Source organism: Ptychodera flava, chromosome 21 (genome assembly GCF_041260155.1).
Source record: "Ptychodera flava strain L36383 chromosome 21, AS_Pfla_20210202, whole genome shotgun sequence".
In the NCBI taxonomy this organism is placed as follows: domain Eukaryota; kingdom Metazoa; phylum Hemichordata; class Enteropneusta; family Ptychoderidae; genus Ptychodera; species Ptychodera flava.
Window position 1 is genome coordinate 18,175,164 of NC_091948.1, and position 19,400 is coordinate 18,194,563.

Genomic DNA, 19,400 nt, shown 5'->3' on the forward strand with positions numbered 1-19,400 from the left:
GGACATTACAAGTCAAAAATAGCTATTTGCTTGAGGTAGCTTTCCACCTTTACCAGGGTATTTTATGTCGAAAACACGAAAATTTGTTTTTTCCCTGAAAAGTATTCCTGTAATATTGATCTTCAAGTGTGAAGAATATCTTGGTCTGAAAGTTTCTGTTTCTGGCTGAAATTTTGCGATAAAATTTACAAGAGGAACAGATGCACGTCTTTGCATTTTTAGACTACCTCTAAGTCTTGATTGGCAAGGGATTAAGCTAAGCAGCAGCACCACTGTATTGTCCCATGCACTTGGAAAACATCCGCTGTAAAACTCCCATTGACACCTACTATAACTGTGTGTATCAAGACGATAGTGTGTATGCCTTGCAAAAATTAGTACATTTTCTTAAATTGTTTTATTTTACCTGGTGAGAGGGTAGGTTTGAGGAAGATTTGAGGACAAAAAAAATTTGATTAAAGGCGCTTCAGAAAATCACAAACATCACTTTGTCTCTTTTCATTGTAACATTTATTTTCACAGTTTAAGCCATGCTTAGCATCATTCATAACAGGGAAAAACATCTGCAAAGAAGCCAAGCAGTTTGCAATTTTGTTAACAAAATGATCAACATGCGTAGAGTTGCAGTATTCAATAGAAAGTTAGTTCTAAAATGTCTCCAAGAAGTTCCATATAGGATGTTATGCATGGATAATCTTAAGTGACATCATTGATGAGTTTAGATTTTTACCATAGAGATTTGGCAGGCATTGTAATTTTAGGGAAAACACTCTGGCATATGTGATTCAATCTTGTTCACCCCACAAAGGACACATTATTGGATCCCCATGGCCATGTCCCAACCAGGTACTAACAAAGAGTTGTACATTTACAGAGGTTGTGTGTGTGAAAATTTCAACTGCAAATACTTCAGCAAAAATGTACCCCTCTGGCCCATAGTGGATGAGAGCAAACTTTGCACCACATAATGTACGAGGTGAAGCCTGGAGTGCAAAGTTTGCTTGAGTCCATTATGGGTTGGGAGGGGTACATTATTGCTATTATTTTATAGTTTTGGTAATGACAGTGACTTTGTAGATGCAGGAATTATCTAGGCACAATGCTGAATAATCGGATTCATTATCAGTAATAATCTGAGGGTATGACATCACAAAATTCACTGGTATTGACAAAGCTATAATATAATTTTCAATGCACACGAATATGTCCTTGTTTTATCAGCCTGACCCCTGACAGCAAAGTGGTTCAGTCCATCCACCTATTATAGCACAATGTACACAGTTACACTGACCAGGAATCCTGGGTGGGGAAGGGTTGTGCGGAGGGGAAAGAATTTCATGAAGTCTTCTCAGTGATCTGCTTTTCAGGATAGCTTCAGTAGCACTTTGAAAATATTATGCAAATCTGTTATAATTTGAAATGTGGAAGATATTGAGGATTCTGTCTCTATGGAAACAAAACACTGCTTTTTGAAAGCACATAGCTCAACACAACACAAACGTCTCTTCCACAAATGTACTACTACATTGCACAAGAGAGCTAGCACATGATAGTGAGATGTCCTAATATGGCAAGATTTCTCTCAGTCTAATTTCGGTTCTTAAGGCCGTGTTGCCTTGGTAACTAACAGCCTGGTTGTCAAGGTGATTAAACAAGGTCAGAAGAAGGATCCCGCAAACATGATGCTGACTTCATCCCCATGTGGAAAGGATTCCGGTTTCCAGTAATGGGTGTGATAAAACACTGTTGAATGGGAAAAAAATGACAAGAATTAACGACAAATTCATACGATGCAATGGGTAACTATAAATGTGTAACAAATAACAAACCAATAAACTCTACCTTCTAATGACATGTGTGATGACAAAACCGATGTTTGAAATGTGAACAATCAACGTCTTGAAGACGACATCTGGTCACATTATTAGAACAGTTGACCTCAAAATTTTCTCCCATGAAAACATTCTGTCTTGTGTTTTGCAAGGTTTTATTGGGACATTGAGATGAAACTGTCAACTGTGTGTGGTTGGGATGCATTCTCCGTGCACTGCAGATGCATGATCTGTTCCTTACCTTAGGCAACTCTGAAATTTTGCATGGATTGAATAATAAAATGCCATGCACACAAATTTTGAGTAATTTTCGAATTGACTCTAATAGCTCAGATGGCGTTCAGTTTAGCAGACATTTTGTAATTGATTGTCAATGAGATCTCTCATGCTTCCAAGCCCCGATCTTTAATGTTCAGATGAATACAATATCATCCATAGGTGAACCACACTTTCTATCCCCATCGTTGTTCAATTGGTTTAACCCTGGAAGTTTCCATGTAGTCAAAATGAACCACAGCATTTAGAAAGTAGGTGTGGAAGCATATTCTCGGCGGCATTCCGGAAGAAATCCTACTTACAAATATCCATGGGCTGCAACACCACACTGATGTCTGAGCAGTTTTTACGACAGTTGTCACTCGGCAAGAGAACTATTTCCCGCTGCCCAGAGCCCTGAGACAACCAGCCATTGGCAGCTTGTAAATTAGGCTGCAAAGATAACAGACATTTGACATTTTAACACCGGCTTGAATAAATGTGCAAGTACTGTATGACTACTGTTATCAGCTGACAATATCAGATACTGAAAGGGCATGCACCTGTGTGTTGTAGTATCATATGTGTCATGTGGACTATCTGGCCTGCGACGTTTCTAAACTCTTTGAGTAAAGTTAGGGTTAGGAATTTCTGTAACTTTTTTTGCATCAGCCTTAGACATGTATAAGTAATTCCTGTATCAGAGGGACAATTATTGAGTCAGTGGCATGTCAGTTTAGCCTAGACAGAACACTGGCATGGATGATATGTCAAAGACAACAGGGAAATGCTTATTGTCTTTTGGTCCTTTACCAAGGTTCATTCACCAAAACCTAAAAATGTACTAGGTGAAACGTTAGTAATAGACCTTTTTCAGACAAAAATGAAAATTCATTTATCAGAGTAACTTACAATCTGGAACGGCTCAGCCTTGGGACTGTCGATGAAAATGAATTTCTCTAGCGTCACTTCTGCTTTCTCCGGTACAAAGTACGGCCGCGGAAACAGGTCACGCAGAAGGCGTACCCCAGAAACACGCTGTGTTCGCCTGTAAGGAAAATTTCCAGTTAGAATGAAAACAAATCATTGCAATGGTCTAACAACTTAATACCGGTAATTTACCTTAAAGAATTATCTGACCCATGACATGAGCCGGAGAAAAAAAATGGCAAGATATGGTTGAATGAGCAACTGATTTATATTGCGGTACAACTCAGTGAACAACTCATGGCAAACACAGACTCTCCGGCATTCATGCTGTGCTGTACCTGACATCATTTGTATAATTTATTGAACATTCGAAACTTTTACTATTGATCTTAAAAATATCAAGTAGGGATGGATCATGCCATATGATTATAATAAGACTAAAATCTATTCTATGGGACTTCTAGACAGATAAGACTATATGTTTATAACCATTACCGCAATCTCACAAACATCACAGATGAGTTCTAAGTGATTTCTGTGCGGCAAAGTCACACAGGATTTCTGTGGTACATTTTTGTAGTTTTATATAATTTCACTGACCACTCATCGACTTTAACCCATGGGGTTCTCTGGTGGCCTATGCATCTTTTGACAACTGTACGGTCAGACAGCAGCTGAGTTACTGGACTAATATTCTGCTTTTCATCAGAACATGAGTACTATCAAGTACCCATTTTAATTATTATTATCATTATTAATTACTTAAGGTTTAGTGAAGGATTTCAGAATTTTTTTAACAAATTAGTAGCAGTAATGTGACCTCATTTGGAATTAAACATTTTTAAAATTATGGAGAACACAGTATTCACAGTTATTAATTAATTTTGTAGCTTTCAATCCCAGGTAACAAACCATGACAAATTTTTGTTCACTATCATAGAAATGCTTGATGTCTTTACTCACCACATAGCTCCCACATCGGACGAAGCCAAGTCGTCTGACGTGTGCCATTCACTGAAGAATTCCTTCATAGCCGTGATGGATGTGTTCGTACAGACAAATGAGTCAACAGCGCCATCCATCTCCTCTTCATGATCCCAGTACATATCATGCAAGGTTTCGTACGTCACCACAACCCCGTCCGCGTCCTGGTGTGCAAAGAAGTAATTTATTGTTTAGGAATCTGTAGACCTTAATTTACAGCCACTTGTGTTGCTGATGATTTTTGAGGAGCAGCACAAGGTCAAGGTTGAAGAAAGTATTCTGATCACATATCTTCAGCAATCAAACTCATGAAAAGCCAGCCATCACGTATGTCACTCTTATAGAACAATTATCCAAACAACTGGGATACAGTATGATTCTACTCGTACGCTAACTAGGACTGTTGACAGTCTAACGAATATGCTGTACAACACCTCACATCTCTTTCAGATAAACTGATGAAAATCAGCACCTGTGACTGCATTACTTTTACACCATAGGATTTATGCTTTCATAAATGAATGGTGACAACTGTGCAACTTTTGTTGCTGTTACGCTATTTAGAATTTATAGTAGTTTCTAGTATGAGTGATATCAGTTGCACTTTGGATGATGCACAAAGTCTCCCTTTATCAAGTCTGAATTTCTAGGTCATAAAATACATGCGCTTCACATACTATGCATATAATACTGATAACTGTAAACACTGGCTCTAGATTTGTTTCTAGTAATTTGCTGAAGGGAAAGAAAAGTTAACATCACAATCTGTTGTGCAAGGATTATCCAAGGATTATCACAGTGGGTTTTAAAGGTATACTGTCACCTGTTCCAATTTTTGCCACAGTTACCATGGAAAGAGAAAATCTAACCAATCACAGATTTTAAGCGGGTGGCCGCTTTTTAACACCAGCACCCTCACATGGGCATTTTGAATACCAAGGAACGCCCTTTTGACCATATATGGGCATACTTAGATTACAGGTGATTGTACACCTTTAAGCAACCCTGATAAAGAAATTGATAAGAATGAAGTATTTGTATAATGGTATCTTTACTCTGTAGGTTCTATTGTATCTGATTGTAAAAAATATATCGGGGTCACATTGGTCATAATTCATTTGGTAACCGTAACATGATAACATTCATGATGAAAAGAAAATGAAAAAGATGTCTGACTTTCATGTTAACAAGTCATCGTTGATGACACAGTCCCCACTTGTCATATGGGGTGAGAACACCGCCAAAATTATCTTGAAAACTTTATTTAAACTTATCTCATTATTATTATTCCATTGTTTGGTGATTTAATGATAATTATATCAGTATTTGGCCATTATTTTGCAATTATTGATCATTATATGGATATTATTTTGACATGATTATGAACTTATTTGGTAATTCGGTTGTTTTGACATTATTCAGCATTGATGTCTTGATTTGGAACTTATTTATCATTATTATGCCATTATTTGGTGATTTGGTCATTTTTATGTCATTATTTGGTCTTTATTATGCGATTATTTGGTCATGATTATGACATTGTCTTGATATTATCTTGATATTGTCTTGACATTATTATGTTAATTCGGTTCTTTTGCCATTATTCGGCATTGTTGTCTTGATTTAGAACTTATCTTATCATTATTATTCCATTATTTGGTGATTTGGTCATTTTTATGTCATTATTTGGTCTTTCTTATGCGATTATTTAGTCATGATTACGACATTGTCTTGACATTCTCTTGATATTGTCTTGACATTATTATGTTAATTCGGTTCTTTTGCCATTATTCGGCATTGTTGTCTTGATTTAGAACTTATCTTATCATTATTATTCCATTATTTGGTGATTTGGTCATTTTTATGTCATTATTTGGTCTTTCTTATGTGATTATTTGGTGATGATTACGACATTGTCTTGACATTCTCTTGATATTGTCTTGACATTATTATGTTAATTCGGTTCTTTTGCCATTATTCGGCATTGTTGTCTTGATTTAGAACTTATCTTATCATTATTATTCCATTATTTGGTGATTTGGTCATTTTTATGTCATTATTTGGTCTTTCTTATGTGATTATTTGGTGATGATTACGACATTGTCTTGACATTCTCTTGATATTGTCTTGACATTATTATGTTAATTCGGTTCTTTTGCCATTATTCGGCATTGTTGTCTTGATTTAGAACTTATCTTATCATTATTATTCCATTATTTGGTGATTTGGTCATTTTTATGTCATTATTGGTCTTTCTTATGTGATTATTTGGTGATGATTACGACATTGTCTTGACATTCTCTTGATATTGTCTTGACATTATTATGTTAATTCGGTTCTTTTGCCATTATTCGGCATTGTTGTCTTGATTTAGAACTTATCTTATCATTATTATTCCATTATTTGGTGATTTGGTCATTTTTATGTCATTATTTGGTCTTTCTTATGTGATTATTTGGTGATGATTACGACATTGTCTTGACATTCTCTTGATATTGTCTTGACATTATTATGTTAATTCGGTTCTTTTGCCATTATTCGGCATTGTTGTCTTGATTTAGAACTTATCTTATCATTATTATTCCATTATTTGGTGATTTGGTCATTTTTATGTCATTATTTGGTCTTTCTTATGCGATTATTTGTCATGATTACGACATTGTCTTGACATTCTCTTGGCTTTCAATTATCTGACCTCCTTTATTATCTGAACTCATTATTTGACCTGCATTTGAACCCTACCCAGAAATCATTGCACATTCACAATGGCGCAGTTGATACGGTCTGTTCCCTCGCATAGGGATAGAAAGCCGGCTTTGCGTAAGATTTAAAGCGCAGCTCAGCACATCACGTATCTAGAATAGTTGGGCGTGCTCGAAAACTGAGATCGACCACAATTTTGGATTAAAAATCGATTATTTTCGGCGGCGGAACTTGGCTGTGTTTGGTAGCCGATGGTGGCCTGTAGTATTACTAGCTATTACACCTAGCCTAGCCCTGCGTACGATGCTGTGTGTTCCTCTACAGCTTATCGCCCCGCTCACCACGTTATGACTTTTCTGCCTTAAAGAAGTATTTTGATTCATTGCGGTTTCATACCAACAAAGCAATAAAAAGTCGTTAGGTTAGCGACCGTGCCCCTATGAGTTTACAATAAAAAAAAACCATGCTCGAGAATAGTTCCCGATCAACCAAAAATATTATGTGGCATACCTACGATAAAACATCTTCGTTGAACGAATATTTCCTTGATACTTATTAGGGACGATTCAGAATTTACTTCCAGGGGGGGTGGAGGATTTTCAGGGGGGGGCCACCCATTTTTCCCAAGAAAATTTAGGGGGGGCCAGACAAAAATACCACAATCTTTTAGGGGGGCCAAGGAAAAAAAAACATCAATTCAATATTTGCCCAGAATTTCTGATCTCTACAAAAGAGAACCATAGACGCTAGCTACCTGGGTGACAGATAAACTCAACATGTTTAGTTAAACTCCTTTAGCTGCCAAATTCGGTAATATTCACAGTGGTTTTGTTTTATGCATCTACTGCAGTATCTTGTTCTCCTCCCTGAAGCGTCATGAAATGTCCAGTATTTAGGATGTCAACACAAACCATACAGTGAACAGTCAGGGTTGTTTTTGTTGAAAAGAGATCTCGGATCAAGTCCAGACTAGAATTCATTTATCAACAATAACAATGGTCATTTATGTTCACACTGGTATGTTGCTAAATACAGCATTGGGTGTTCTATGTAGTGATAGAATAACAAACAAATGCTGATACACAGAGATGAACATTGAACAAATGCAAAAATTACAGCAAATGTCTTTTTAAGGTTGGGTTTACCTTGTAGCTTGTAAAGCAGTTGAAAGTTGTATGATAAAGAAGTGTTAATTTATGCAAATGTATGCCAATCACCCGATTTCTTGGCTTCCTTTGCCTCCCAATTTCAAAATTTCCAAAGAATTTAACTCCATTCCGGCTGGGTCAAATTTTCTGAAATTTCACATTATGTTTTTACATGCTATATAACACAACGACTATCAATTGGTTTTGTTTGGCAACAAAGCTCTTACATTTTTAATAAGAGGCATTTTGAATAAGAGGCATTTTAATTTTGCTGATCATGATTTTAATCAATTATTAGTGTGTCAGTCTTTAAACCCCTACAATTTTAAAATGAGGATGGATAATGCCAAATAAAATAGTTGTTTTTTTCTACATATACTCTCCTTTCAAGTGAAATATTACATTTCAGAAAATACTGTCTAGTTTTGACTTAAATTAATTTTATCATTAATACCAAATTGAGGTTTTTTACCCCAAATATACACCCACTTCATCCTTTGAGTAAACTACTGCTACCATACTAAACTTTAGAGTCTCTGCTTTTTGAAAATATATGGTATGAGGGGGTTTCCTTGTCATCTTTAATGAGAAATATTGCTTTGAAAAAAACTGTATTGGCAACATGCAGCTCCACCTTAATTCAAAACAAAACGACTTGCTACTCTGCCACTTCTTAAAGTAACATGGTCACGTTGGTTCTCTATGATTTCGTCAGTTCAGTGTCTGTGTCACTATTATATTCAGAACCAACACCATCATCATCACTCTCAATGACTCCATTGACAGAGATTTCCAATTCAGAGTCACTGCTATCTGACTCTGACTCATCTGTGACATAAGTTGTTACATCTTTCCCTGACAGTTTTCTTAAATTGAATGAAGGTTGTGCATGTATATATGCAGTTATAATTTGAACTTTTTCAGCTTTCAATTTTTTTGTTTTGGTAATTTATGTTTATCAAGGTATTTTTTTAATTCTTTTACGTTTAAATTTTGAAGGTTCCCACTCAAGAGCAACTTTAACCAGTCATAGTCCTCGTATTTTAATCTTCTCTTCTTTTCTGCTCCTTTTTTCTATGTTTCATTCTCATCAATTTTACCCTTTCTAAATTTTTAAATGTTCTACATAACTTTTTACAGTGCTTACATCTACTATAACTTTTTTGAAAATAAATTTATGGCCATCTCATCTTCAAGTTGCTTTTCAGCGAATAGTTTTTAATGTTTAAAATAAAAATATTATGTATTACTGTCAAAAATATATGGTGATAATTTACAAAAGGGTTGATTTTCCAATAATCCTGTATGTGCATCCAGAAGATCATGTGGCACTGCATCAATGCTATGGTGTCGGATTGTTGAAATATTGTATACACAAGAAATTTGCTGTAGTCCAAGAAGTGATCTCAGTGTGTATGAGGCTAGGAGAAATGTGGATAGGCTTACACATTGTGTATTGGTGCTAATACTTTTGTGTCCCATTCATTCTGATATGTATAATCAAAGATTTCACAGTGGCGGCTGTCAGAAAAGGCAAAAAAAACAATTAACATGTATTGTTTTGTGTCATCTGAAAACATGTGCATCATGACTATTTTAAAAGTTTGTTAAAAAAATTTGAAATATGAATGCTCTGTCAATTTTGAAAAATACTGCTGACAAAATGTGAACTTTGACTTACACAGGGTAATCTGCATTTTAATATGAACATTGGATTGTGAATGGAATGAGCAGTATAACATGTGAATTCATGTTTTGGATAAGGTGTTTTGTTCAAGAAATGTTCTTAAATATTCTCAGCAATTGTTGCTTTCAGTGGCAGTACTTGGTCTTATGACAACCAAATTAGAAAAAAAGAGAAAATTAAAAATAAGTTGGCTTTCACCAATTTTAATTCCTAATGTTTAAAACTTTCACCGTGAGTCTGCAAATATTCAGCATCATCAAATGAAAATGTATGCTGAACGTGTGCATGTACATGTACATCTCACTTTCCAGAAATATCTGGATATCTGCAAATGATGTACCATTAAACTTCAAAATATATATCACTTTGCCAATTATCTGCTCCTCTTATTTTCTGTTCACTATTTCTAACTGACATCTTTGCTTGTCTTTGTGTGCATCATATTTATCAGTGAGACATAATGTAAAAAGTATTCATATTTAGTAATTAACTTTTCTTCAGAAACTTACAACCAGATATATTTATTGCTACCCTTTCCAAAGTGTGCCACTTGCAGTCCCTGCAAATCATTCTTTTTATAGTCACATAACCCTGAAATGATTTGTTATATCATCGATTATATGTCCACTACAGTTCCTGCAACTTGTTAGACTGGATATGTCTATAATGTATAAGCATGCATGTATATATTAGGGGGGGCCATGGGAAAAAAACAGGAAAGATGAGGGGGGGCCATAGATTTTTTCTATAATTTCTAGGGGGGCCGTGGAAAAAATCACCCAGAAAATAGAAAATCCTCCACCCTCCCCCTGGAAGTAAATTCTGAATCGTCCCTTAGTACCGGCTTTTCAGTCTGTAGCTTACAGGTGCAACTCTAACTGGCCGTAAAATAAGATAAAAGATAAAAGTATTGCTTTCTCATTTTTTCATAATTCCCATCTGGACTCATCTGGATGAGAAAGCTTCAATAATGGCACGAGTATGTTGAGATGATTTTGATTCTAATAATACAATCAAAAACAATCAAATGCAGTGTGGTTATATTTGGCAAATAAATACGACAATGTAATCGCTTTGTCAAGGTCAAACATATTTAAGGCTGCGTTCAAAAAAAAAATGGTGAGGGGGGGCTGGAGGAATCGCGATTGAAATCTTATTTGTTTTCAGATCCCCCCTCACTACCCTCAAAAATTTTCAAGTCCCCCCCCCCAAATTACCATATAGCCGCATATTTATTAGGAATGCACACAGAGTAAAAAAAACATGTAATGTGTCGTTCTGCACGCAAATCTTTAACACTACCTCTTATCAGCAGGTTGTGGAGCCATATACCTAGGGCAAGTTCTAAAATTGATTCATTTTAAATGCATCAGTGAACTTTTTGATTTCTCAGTCTAAGCCGACTTGAGTTTATCCAACTCTGGCCAGTTCAATGGCACCAGCTGAAGAGCACACAAAATGACAATCATGAGAGAGTATGAAAATTGTGTATTCCTAGCTACGTTTAACCAAATTGTGAAAAAATGAGCACAGTGACCTACCGAAATTTTTTTTTCAAAAGTACAAGACATGTACAACTTAGATGCCACTTATAAAATGATTTACAAATTGACAATACTGGAAGGTTAAAATATTCCATGAAATAATGTTTTAATCTCAGAAATTTTGGGTCTAATAATGGCAAATTTAATAACAAATAAAAGTTTCCATTTAGTCACACATTTTCCATTTAAATTAGAGTCTTTACTGTTCAGAGTTTAACTTTGTGTTATTGGTACAATGAGATGTGAAAATTTAATTTACTGCATGAACTTGAATGAATGGTTTTATATATTGATTTTAAGTGATTTTAGAAAAACTGACTTTTCATCGTACACTTGCATAAGATCAAGTATGGTGACCCCATCTTTTTTCTCTAATATTTGATTGTTCTCATATGCTAGAATTCAAAATCCATGGTAACTGTTAGTCCCCTAGTCTTCTATGTGTTGCGATTTTTTTAAGACAGCGCGGCGATTGTCGTTTTCGTCCACGGTATCGATACCTTTACTGATCTCTGTGTGGCAGGCTGGGTGTAACCTAGCCGTGCGTACGTACAGGTCTTGTGTGTTTCCGGTGTTATATGGCCTCCACCATATAACACAGCAGGCCCACGGAACGTTTCGTAGATCGTCGTCGGATGGGAAGTGACTGACACTGTGAGGCCGAAGGCCGAACCTCGGTCTTAGTCACTTCCCATCTGACGACGATCTACGAAACGTTCCGTGGGCCTGTGCCATATAACGCCGAGAACACACGGTACACAGACCTGTACGCTGGGCTAGGTGTAATAGCTAATACTACAGGCCACCAAAGGCTACCCACACAGCCCAGTTCCGCCGCCGAAAATAATCGATTTTTTAATCCAAATTGTGGTCGATCTCAGTTTTCGAGCACGCCCAACTATTCTAGATACGTGATGTGCTGAGCTGCGCTTTAAAACTTACGCAAAGCCGCTTTTCTATCTCTATGCGAGGGAACAGACCGTATCATCTGCGCCATTGTGAATGTGCAATGATTTCTGGGTAGGGTTCAAATGCAGGTCAAATAATGAGTTCAGATAATAAAGGAGGTCAGATAATTGAAAGCCAAGAGAATGTCAAGACAATGTCGTAATCATGACCAAATAATCGCATAAGAAAGACCAAATAATGACATAAAAATGACCAAATCACCAAATAATGGAATAATAATGATAAGATAAGTTCTAAATCAAGACAACAATGCCGAATAATGGCAAAAGAACCGAATTAACATAATAATGTCAAGACAATATCAAGAGAATGTCAAGACAATGTCGTAATCATCACCAAATAATCACATAAGAAAGACCAAATAATGACATAAAAATGACCAAATCACCAAATAATGGAATAATAATGATAAGATAAGTTCTAAATCAAGACAACAATGCCGAATAATGGCAAAAGAACGAATTAACATAATAATGTCAAGACAATATCAAGAGAATGTCAAGACAATGTCGTAATCATCACCAAATAATCACATAAGAAAGACCAAATAATGACATAAAAATGACCAAATCACCAAATAATGGAATAATAATGATAAGATAAGTTCTAAATCAAGACAACAATGCCGAATAATGGCAAAAGAACCGAATTAACATAATAATGTCAAGACAATATCAAGAGAATGTCAAGACAATGTCGTAATCATCACCAAATAATCGCATAAGAAAGACCAAATAATGACATAAAAATGACCAAATCACCAAATAATGGAATAATAATGATAAGATAAGTTCTAAATCAAGACATCAATGCCGAATAATGGCAAAAGAACCGAATTAACATAATAATGTCAAGACAATATCAAGAGAATGTCAAGACAATGTCGTAATCATCACCAAATAATCACATAAGAAAGACCAAATAATGACATAAAAATGACCAAATCACCAAATAATGGAATAATAATGATAAGATAAGTTCTAAATCAAGACAACAATGCCGAATAATGGCAAAAGAACCGAATTAACATAATAATGTCAAGACAATATCAAGAGAATGTCAAGACAATGTCGTAATCATCACCAAATAATCGCATAAGAAAGACCAAATATGACATAAAAATGACCAAATCACCAAATAATGGAATAATAATGATAAGATAAGTTCTAAATCAAGACAACAATGCCGAATAATGGCAAAAGAACCGAATTAACATAATAATGTCAAGACAATATCAAGATAATATCAAGACAATGTCGTAATCATGACCAAATAATCGCATAATAAAGACCAAATAATGACATAAAAATGACCAAATCACCAAATAATGGCATAATAATGATGAAATAAGTTCCAAATCAAGACATCAATGCTGAATAATGTCAAAACAACCGAATTACCAAATAAGTTCATAATCATGTCAAAATAATATCCATATAATGATCAAATAATTGCAAAATAATGGCCAAATACTGATATAATTATCATTAAATCACCAAACAATGGAATAATAATAATGAGATAAGTTTAAATAAAGTTTTCAAGATAATTTTGGCGGTGTTCTCACCCCATATTGTCAATGGGTGCTTTGATTACAGGTCATCAGAGAGGATAGAGTCCTCTTCATTAGGTCTGTGATAAAAATACTTTTGAATAAATTCGCTTGATACATGTCTGAGTTGTAGTTCAGGACATGAAAAAATCGTAATAAAATGGTCACATGGGGCCATATTGGATCGAATCACAAAACACATCAATGTCCTTGTACCAACTTTGATTAAAATCGGTTGAAATATGCCTGAGTTATGGCTTTGTACATGAAAAAATCATAACAAAATGGCCGCACAGCAGCCATATTGGATCGTATCACAAAACAAATTTACATGCATATGTATGACAAATATTACCATTTGGTCAATCTCCTTGTACCAACTTTGAATAAATTTGCTTGATACATGTCTGAGTTATGGTTCTGGACATGAAAAAACGTAATAAAATGGCCACACGGCGGCCATATTGGATTGTATCACAAAACAAGTCAATGTGCATGTGTATGACATAGGTCGATGTCCTTGTACCAAGTTTGAATAAAATTGGTTGAGATATGCCTGAGTTATGGCTCTGTACATGAAAAATCGTAACAAAATGGCCGCACGGCGGCCATATTGGATCGTATCACAAGACAAATCAATGTGCATAGCTATGACATTGGTCAATGTCCTTGTATTAACTTTGAATAAAATCTGTAGAAACGTAATAAAATGGCCGCCTGGCAGCCATATTGGATTGTATCACAAAACAAATTGACGCGGTATGTACGACATAAGTCAATGTCCTTGTATCAATTTTGAATAAAATCGGTTGAGATATGCCTGAGTTATGGCTCTGTACATTAAAGCCCCACTCAATAATCAGATTTATCTAATGTAAATATTATTTACTTGATAAAAATTTCAATGGAAAACAAAAGAATGACAAACTGTTAATGGGCTGTTGACACATTCGCTAATGCGAGAACCTGGGATTGAGAAGGGCGCCTTTAAAAATTGTAACAAAATGGCCGCACGGCGGCCATATTGGATCGTATCACAAAAAGAATTGACGTGCATATCTATGACATTGGTCGATGTCCTTGTATCAACTTTGAATAAAATCTGTGGAAACATGCCTGAGTAATGGCTCTGTACATGAAAAAATCATAATAAAATGGCCGCCTGGCAGCCATATTGGATTGTATCACATAACAAATTGACACGCATATGTACCACATAAGTCAATGTCCTTGTACCAACTTTGAATAAATCAGTTCAAACATGCCTGAATTATGGCTCTGTACATGAAAAAATCGTAATAAAAATGGCCGCCTGGCAGCCATATTGGATCGTATCACAAAACAAATCGACGTGCATCTGTATGACATATGAAGTAATCCTTGTACCAAGTTTGAATGAAATCGCTTCAGGCATCTCTGAGATATCTGCGTGAACAGACGGACGCACGCACGCACGCGCGCACGGACGGACGGACGCATGCACACACGCACGACACGACCAAACCTATAAGTCTCCCCGGACGGTGTCCGTGGGGACTAATAAATCACATGCATACTCACTGTGACGTAGAAAGGAACTCCATTATGATAGTAGAACTCAGTGAAGTTTTCAAATCCTGTGAAATCCTCAATCTCAGTGACCATCTCACACGGCCAGCAGTCCAGCGGCTCATCAGAGTAGAATGGATTGTCAACAAGACATTCCAACTCGTGGAACACTGATTATCAAACAAAGGAAATATTGCAAATTAATACATGTATGTTAAAACATAGCTGAAAAATGACAGTTTAATGACTCGAGCACAAAGTCAATTCAAACACAATTGCCATCCTAGCTGTGGAAACGCAGCTATCTGTGGCGGGGTAGCGTCTATGCCGGTCATCAAAAGGGCAACCCGCGGGGTTGACCTTTTGATGACCCTCATAGACTCACACTACCCCACCACAGATAGCTGCTTTTCCACAGCTACTGCCATCCATACTTTTTTTACTCATTTTTCAGCTGCAAGGAGTACAGTTGACCATCGATATGGGGTTACAAGATTCTAACATTATCCAGGGCCAGGATTATGGTGAAATTTGCACACGGTCAGGCGAGATTCGCTGATAATGCGGCCCCATGAGTGCCTTGTGCATGCACTTTAGATCTGCTGAGCTGTTTTATGTGGGCAAGGTATTATAGTATAGGATGGGATTGTAGCCTCGGCAGGGCATCGCGCAAGCCACACAACAGAGGCCCTGTGGCCAAGCCACACGACCCAGCCCATCAAGGCTACAATTATTGCAGCCAGTTAAAACACTGACATGTCATAATTGTCTTCTTTCATTTTTTTCAGTTAATAACAAAATGAATTAATATCAATCAATTAAAAGATAATTATAATCAAGTTTTATTGGCACTTCGACAAACGCAGGATGTAATATAATTTGAGAGAAAATGATATATACTATACCTGAGGTAATATTAGTTATTATAATATGCTTGGCTGGAATCCGGCAATCTGATTGGCTGGAGCCGGGGTTTATATTCTCAACAAGAAGACCTGCGCGCCGCGTAACATTTTTGAGCTTGCGCAAATTTCGAACGCCAACTTGAGAGTTCAACGCGCCGTAATGTCGAACAAGTCTATGGCTTCAGATTGTTTTTGATCGTTAAATTTTAGGCTAGTGCAGCTTGACGAACCAAAATATGAAGAGTTTCTGTAAGCAGCGGAGTCTGTGTAACAACACCACAATTTTTTAAAGTTTTATGAGCGTTTTTTTAAAGAAAAAATTCTTCAAGTTCGATGTCTAATCGCGATATCGATGCGTTGCGCTGTAACGTTAACCGTAGTTTATGAATGCAACTGTGCACGCGCGCGCGGTTCTGAAACGTTCGTTTTTAGAGTTTGTATGAGGCTGGGCGCTCCTGAACTGTCGTTCCAACTTCGGCCCTAAATAACGAAATTGTCCACTTGTTTTTAACTTCAACATATTATAATGAGGTTATAAACGGTGCGCTCGGGTATTTGGTTGCGGATATAAGACCTCTGGGGTGAAAATTAGCATATTTGGGTGAAATAATCACCTCGCTTCGCTCGGTGATTATTTCCCGCCAAATATGCTAATTTTCACCCCAGAGGTCTTATATCCGCAACCAAATACCCTCGCTTGCCGTTTATAACCTCTAAATAACGTCGTTACCTGAGATATCCAACATAACAAATTTGCCATTTTAAGGTAATAAAATGATAAAGTACAATGGGTAACCCTGGTAGGAATAACTGCCACTAAATTATCATGGTTCACGCCCACAATACTTCCACTGTACACTACTATAGGATCAACGGCCCTGGTATGGCGAACTTGAGAATTCCAGTTTGCCTGAGACAGTGTTTCATCCAGGATGGCATCAACAGGGGGGATTTTCCCCCTTTACCAGAAAATTTAGGGGGGATTTCACCAGTTCATGTGTTCTTCTTGTATCTCTAAGGTGTGACTGGCAACATTTCATGGGGGCTGGTCCCCCCTTGACAAATTACTAGGGGTGCCAACATGTCAACAGAGGGGGAATCCCCCATCCCCCTCTCTAGATGAAACACTGCTCAGACAAGATACTTTAGCAGTGATTATGATTTTGAGCTAATATCGGCTGTGCTATGCTCCGACCCACTCTGTGGGTCGGAGGTACGGAGGCAAGCGGACGAATAGAATATAGGCTAAGCCAGAGTCTGATTGGAATCGAGAATCGGGCTTGTTTGTGCTGCTATTTCTACGCGCTTGATACACACAAACAAGCACACACAAACGAACTCACCGTCAAGTTTATACTTCTTCGTGATGGGGAGGGTCATGAGCCGAATAAATCTCAAGATAGGGTACTGCCAAGATTGAGACTGCTTTGAGATGAATTGCTGAGTTGGGCGATGGAAACTCAGAAACACGTAAAAGGCCAGCAGGAAGCTGAGAACCAGGACGCACACCCGGAGACTGTACAGGAACCTGGACATGAAGGTCGCTGGTTTGCGACGATCGCTCTGCAGGGCTTGCTGGATGCATTTGTCGATCTCGCTGTCGCTCATGCCCCAGCTTTTGCCAAGACTCTGCAGCTTTTCGACGTTTTCGCTGAGCCTGTCGTACAGAGAACCGTTCTGTTCAGTCGACGCCATCTTGCCGTTTATGTTCTTTGAGATTTCCGGAAAGACGGACTGTACTATTATGATAAAGGGGTGCTGTGGACGTATATATCGGGCATACTGACAAACATTGCAAGTTTGAGAGCAAGGAGTGATGCATGATGGGCGCAAATTTGCAAAGAAAAACGGGCTGAACTTTACAATGAACCCTCAAAGAGTTTCCGGGATTGACTTATTCGCAATTTTTCTTGAAAATTAGCACAATGAACTGTGATAAATTTGATTTGAAAATACTGTTTTCCAATGGTGACACACCACTATGCAACAATCTATTTCATTACAAACCTTGAAGGCTCAAAAAACCAAAGTTATCGTGTCAATTATACAAAGGACAATGAACACATTATTTAGAATGTAAATTTATTCCAGTAAGTTGTAAATATTGCACTTACTAAGATGTTTCATTTACTGCTGATACGTAAACTAGTCACACAAAGTTACATTCTATCTAAGTGCCAAATAAACAATTTAAACAGCTATCTTTCCTTTAAAATTTGCTATCCCAGGAACAAATAACTTTAACATGCGGTAGAATCACTAAACTTTATATCGATAATTGCACAATATTGACATACGTCAACTTGACAACATAAAATTCACATTAAAACTAAACACAATTATCAAAGCATATCTTCAACATTAAGAATACCTGTAAACTCAGTCTTTCCAATGAAAGTTTACAACAAGCTTGAAAGTGTAAATTATTCAATCCCTGAAGAGAACAAAAGCAAACAAGAAAGTATTGAAGTTCAAAATTTTTCTGCTGAAATGGAAAATGTCCTACATCTTTTTTCACTGAAGTAAAATCATATTGCATTTAATATGGTTCCATGAATACTACAAATAATGAATTTCCTATAGCCATGTTCACATTGCTGTAACAAAACAATAAATATTCAAATTATAAGATATAGAAAGTAAATTTTCCCTCTGAACCATGTTGCACCATCTTCCCTTGATACAAGAAATTATTTATTCTTAGTGCACTTAAAAGACACTTTGGAATGTTTGTAAAATTGCAAAACTGAATTGAAACATTCACAGTCATGCAGTCACAACAGTGAAATATGTCTACAGTTGGTCCAGGTAAATAAACGTCAGTTTGAACTGATCTTTTAAATTCGTGCTAGAAACTGCACATTTACCCTGTGCACTGTTACTGTCACACAGAACCCTACATAACTTAGTGTTGCTGTAGTAAGAAAAACATATTTTAATTCACTTTAAATATCTACCTCCAAGATACCATAAATAACATATTAATTTAAAAACAGATCTTATATTTAATAAAAGACTTAATGTTTGATGACAAAATGAAGTCCTCATTGTCTCTGAGCCTGCATCCATTTACATTAAATATTATATTCTATATGTTATTTCTGTCACATATATTACTTTTTAAAGTTCTGTATTCATATATTTACATGTTTTTATTTACAGATATAAATATTTCTTTGATTTATGTACATTCTCTTGTTGATATTTACAAATACATTAAATCTATAGTTTAATACGAAATGAATTTTATTTTTCTTCTATTTCTACAAATTCTCTCTATTCAATGAGGCTGTTGTAATGGGTTTTCTTGGTGTTACAACAGCACCAGGAGGGTGTGTCCATT

At 36.4% G+C, this 19,400-nt stretch overlaps 1 protein-coding gene across 1 annotated transcript; it reads right to left on the minus strand.

Annotated features, from left to right (window-relative positions):
• Positions 1-1,576: 1,576 nt before the first annotated feature.
• On the minus strand, positions 1,577-17,795 carry LOC139121607 (bombesin receptor-activated protein C6orf89 homolog). The gene is made up of 6 exons (XM_070686650.1): positions 17,401-17,795; positions 15,165-15,322; positions 3,981-4,165; positions 3,000-3,135; positions 2,411-2,540; positions 1,577-1,743 (listed from the first exon to the last, which is right to left on the minus strand). Exons 1-6 carry the CDS (start codon positions 17,750-17,752, stop codon positions 1,658-1,660), a joined length of 1,047 nt encoding a protein of 348 aa, XP_070542751.1. The 5' UTR covers positions 17,753-17,795; the 3' UTR covers positions 1,577-1,657.
• Positions 17,796-19,400: the final 1,605 nt, after the last annotated feature.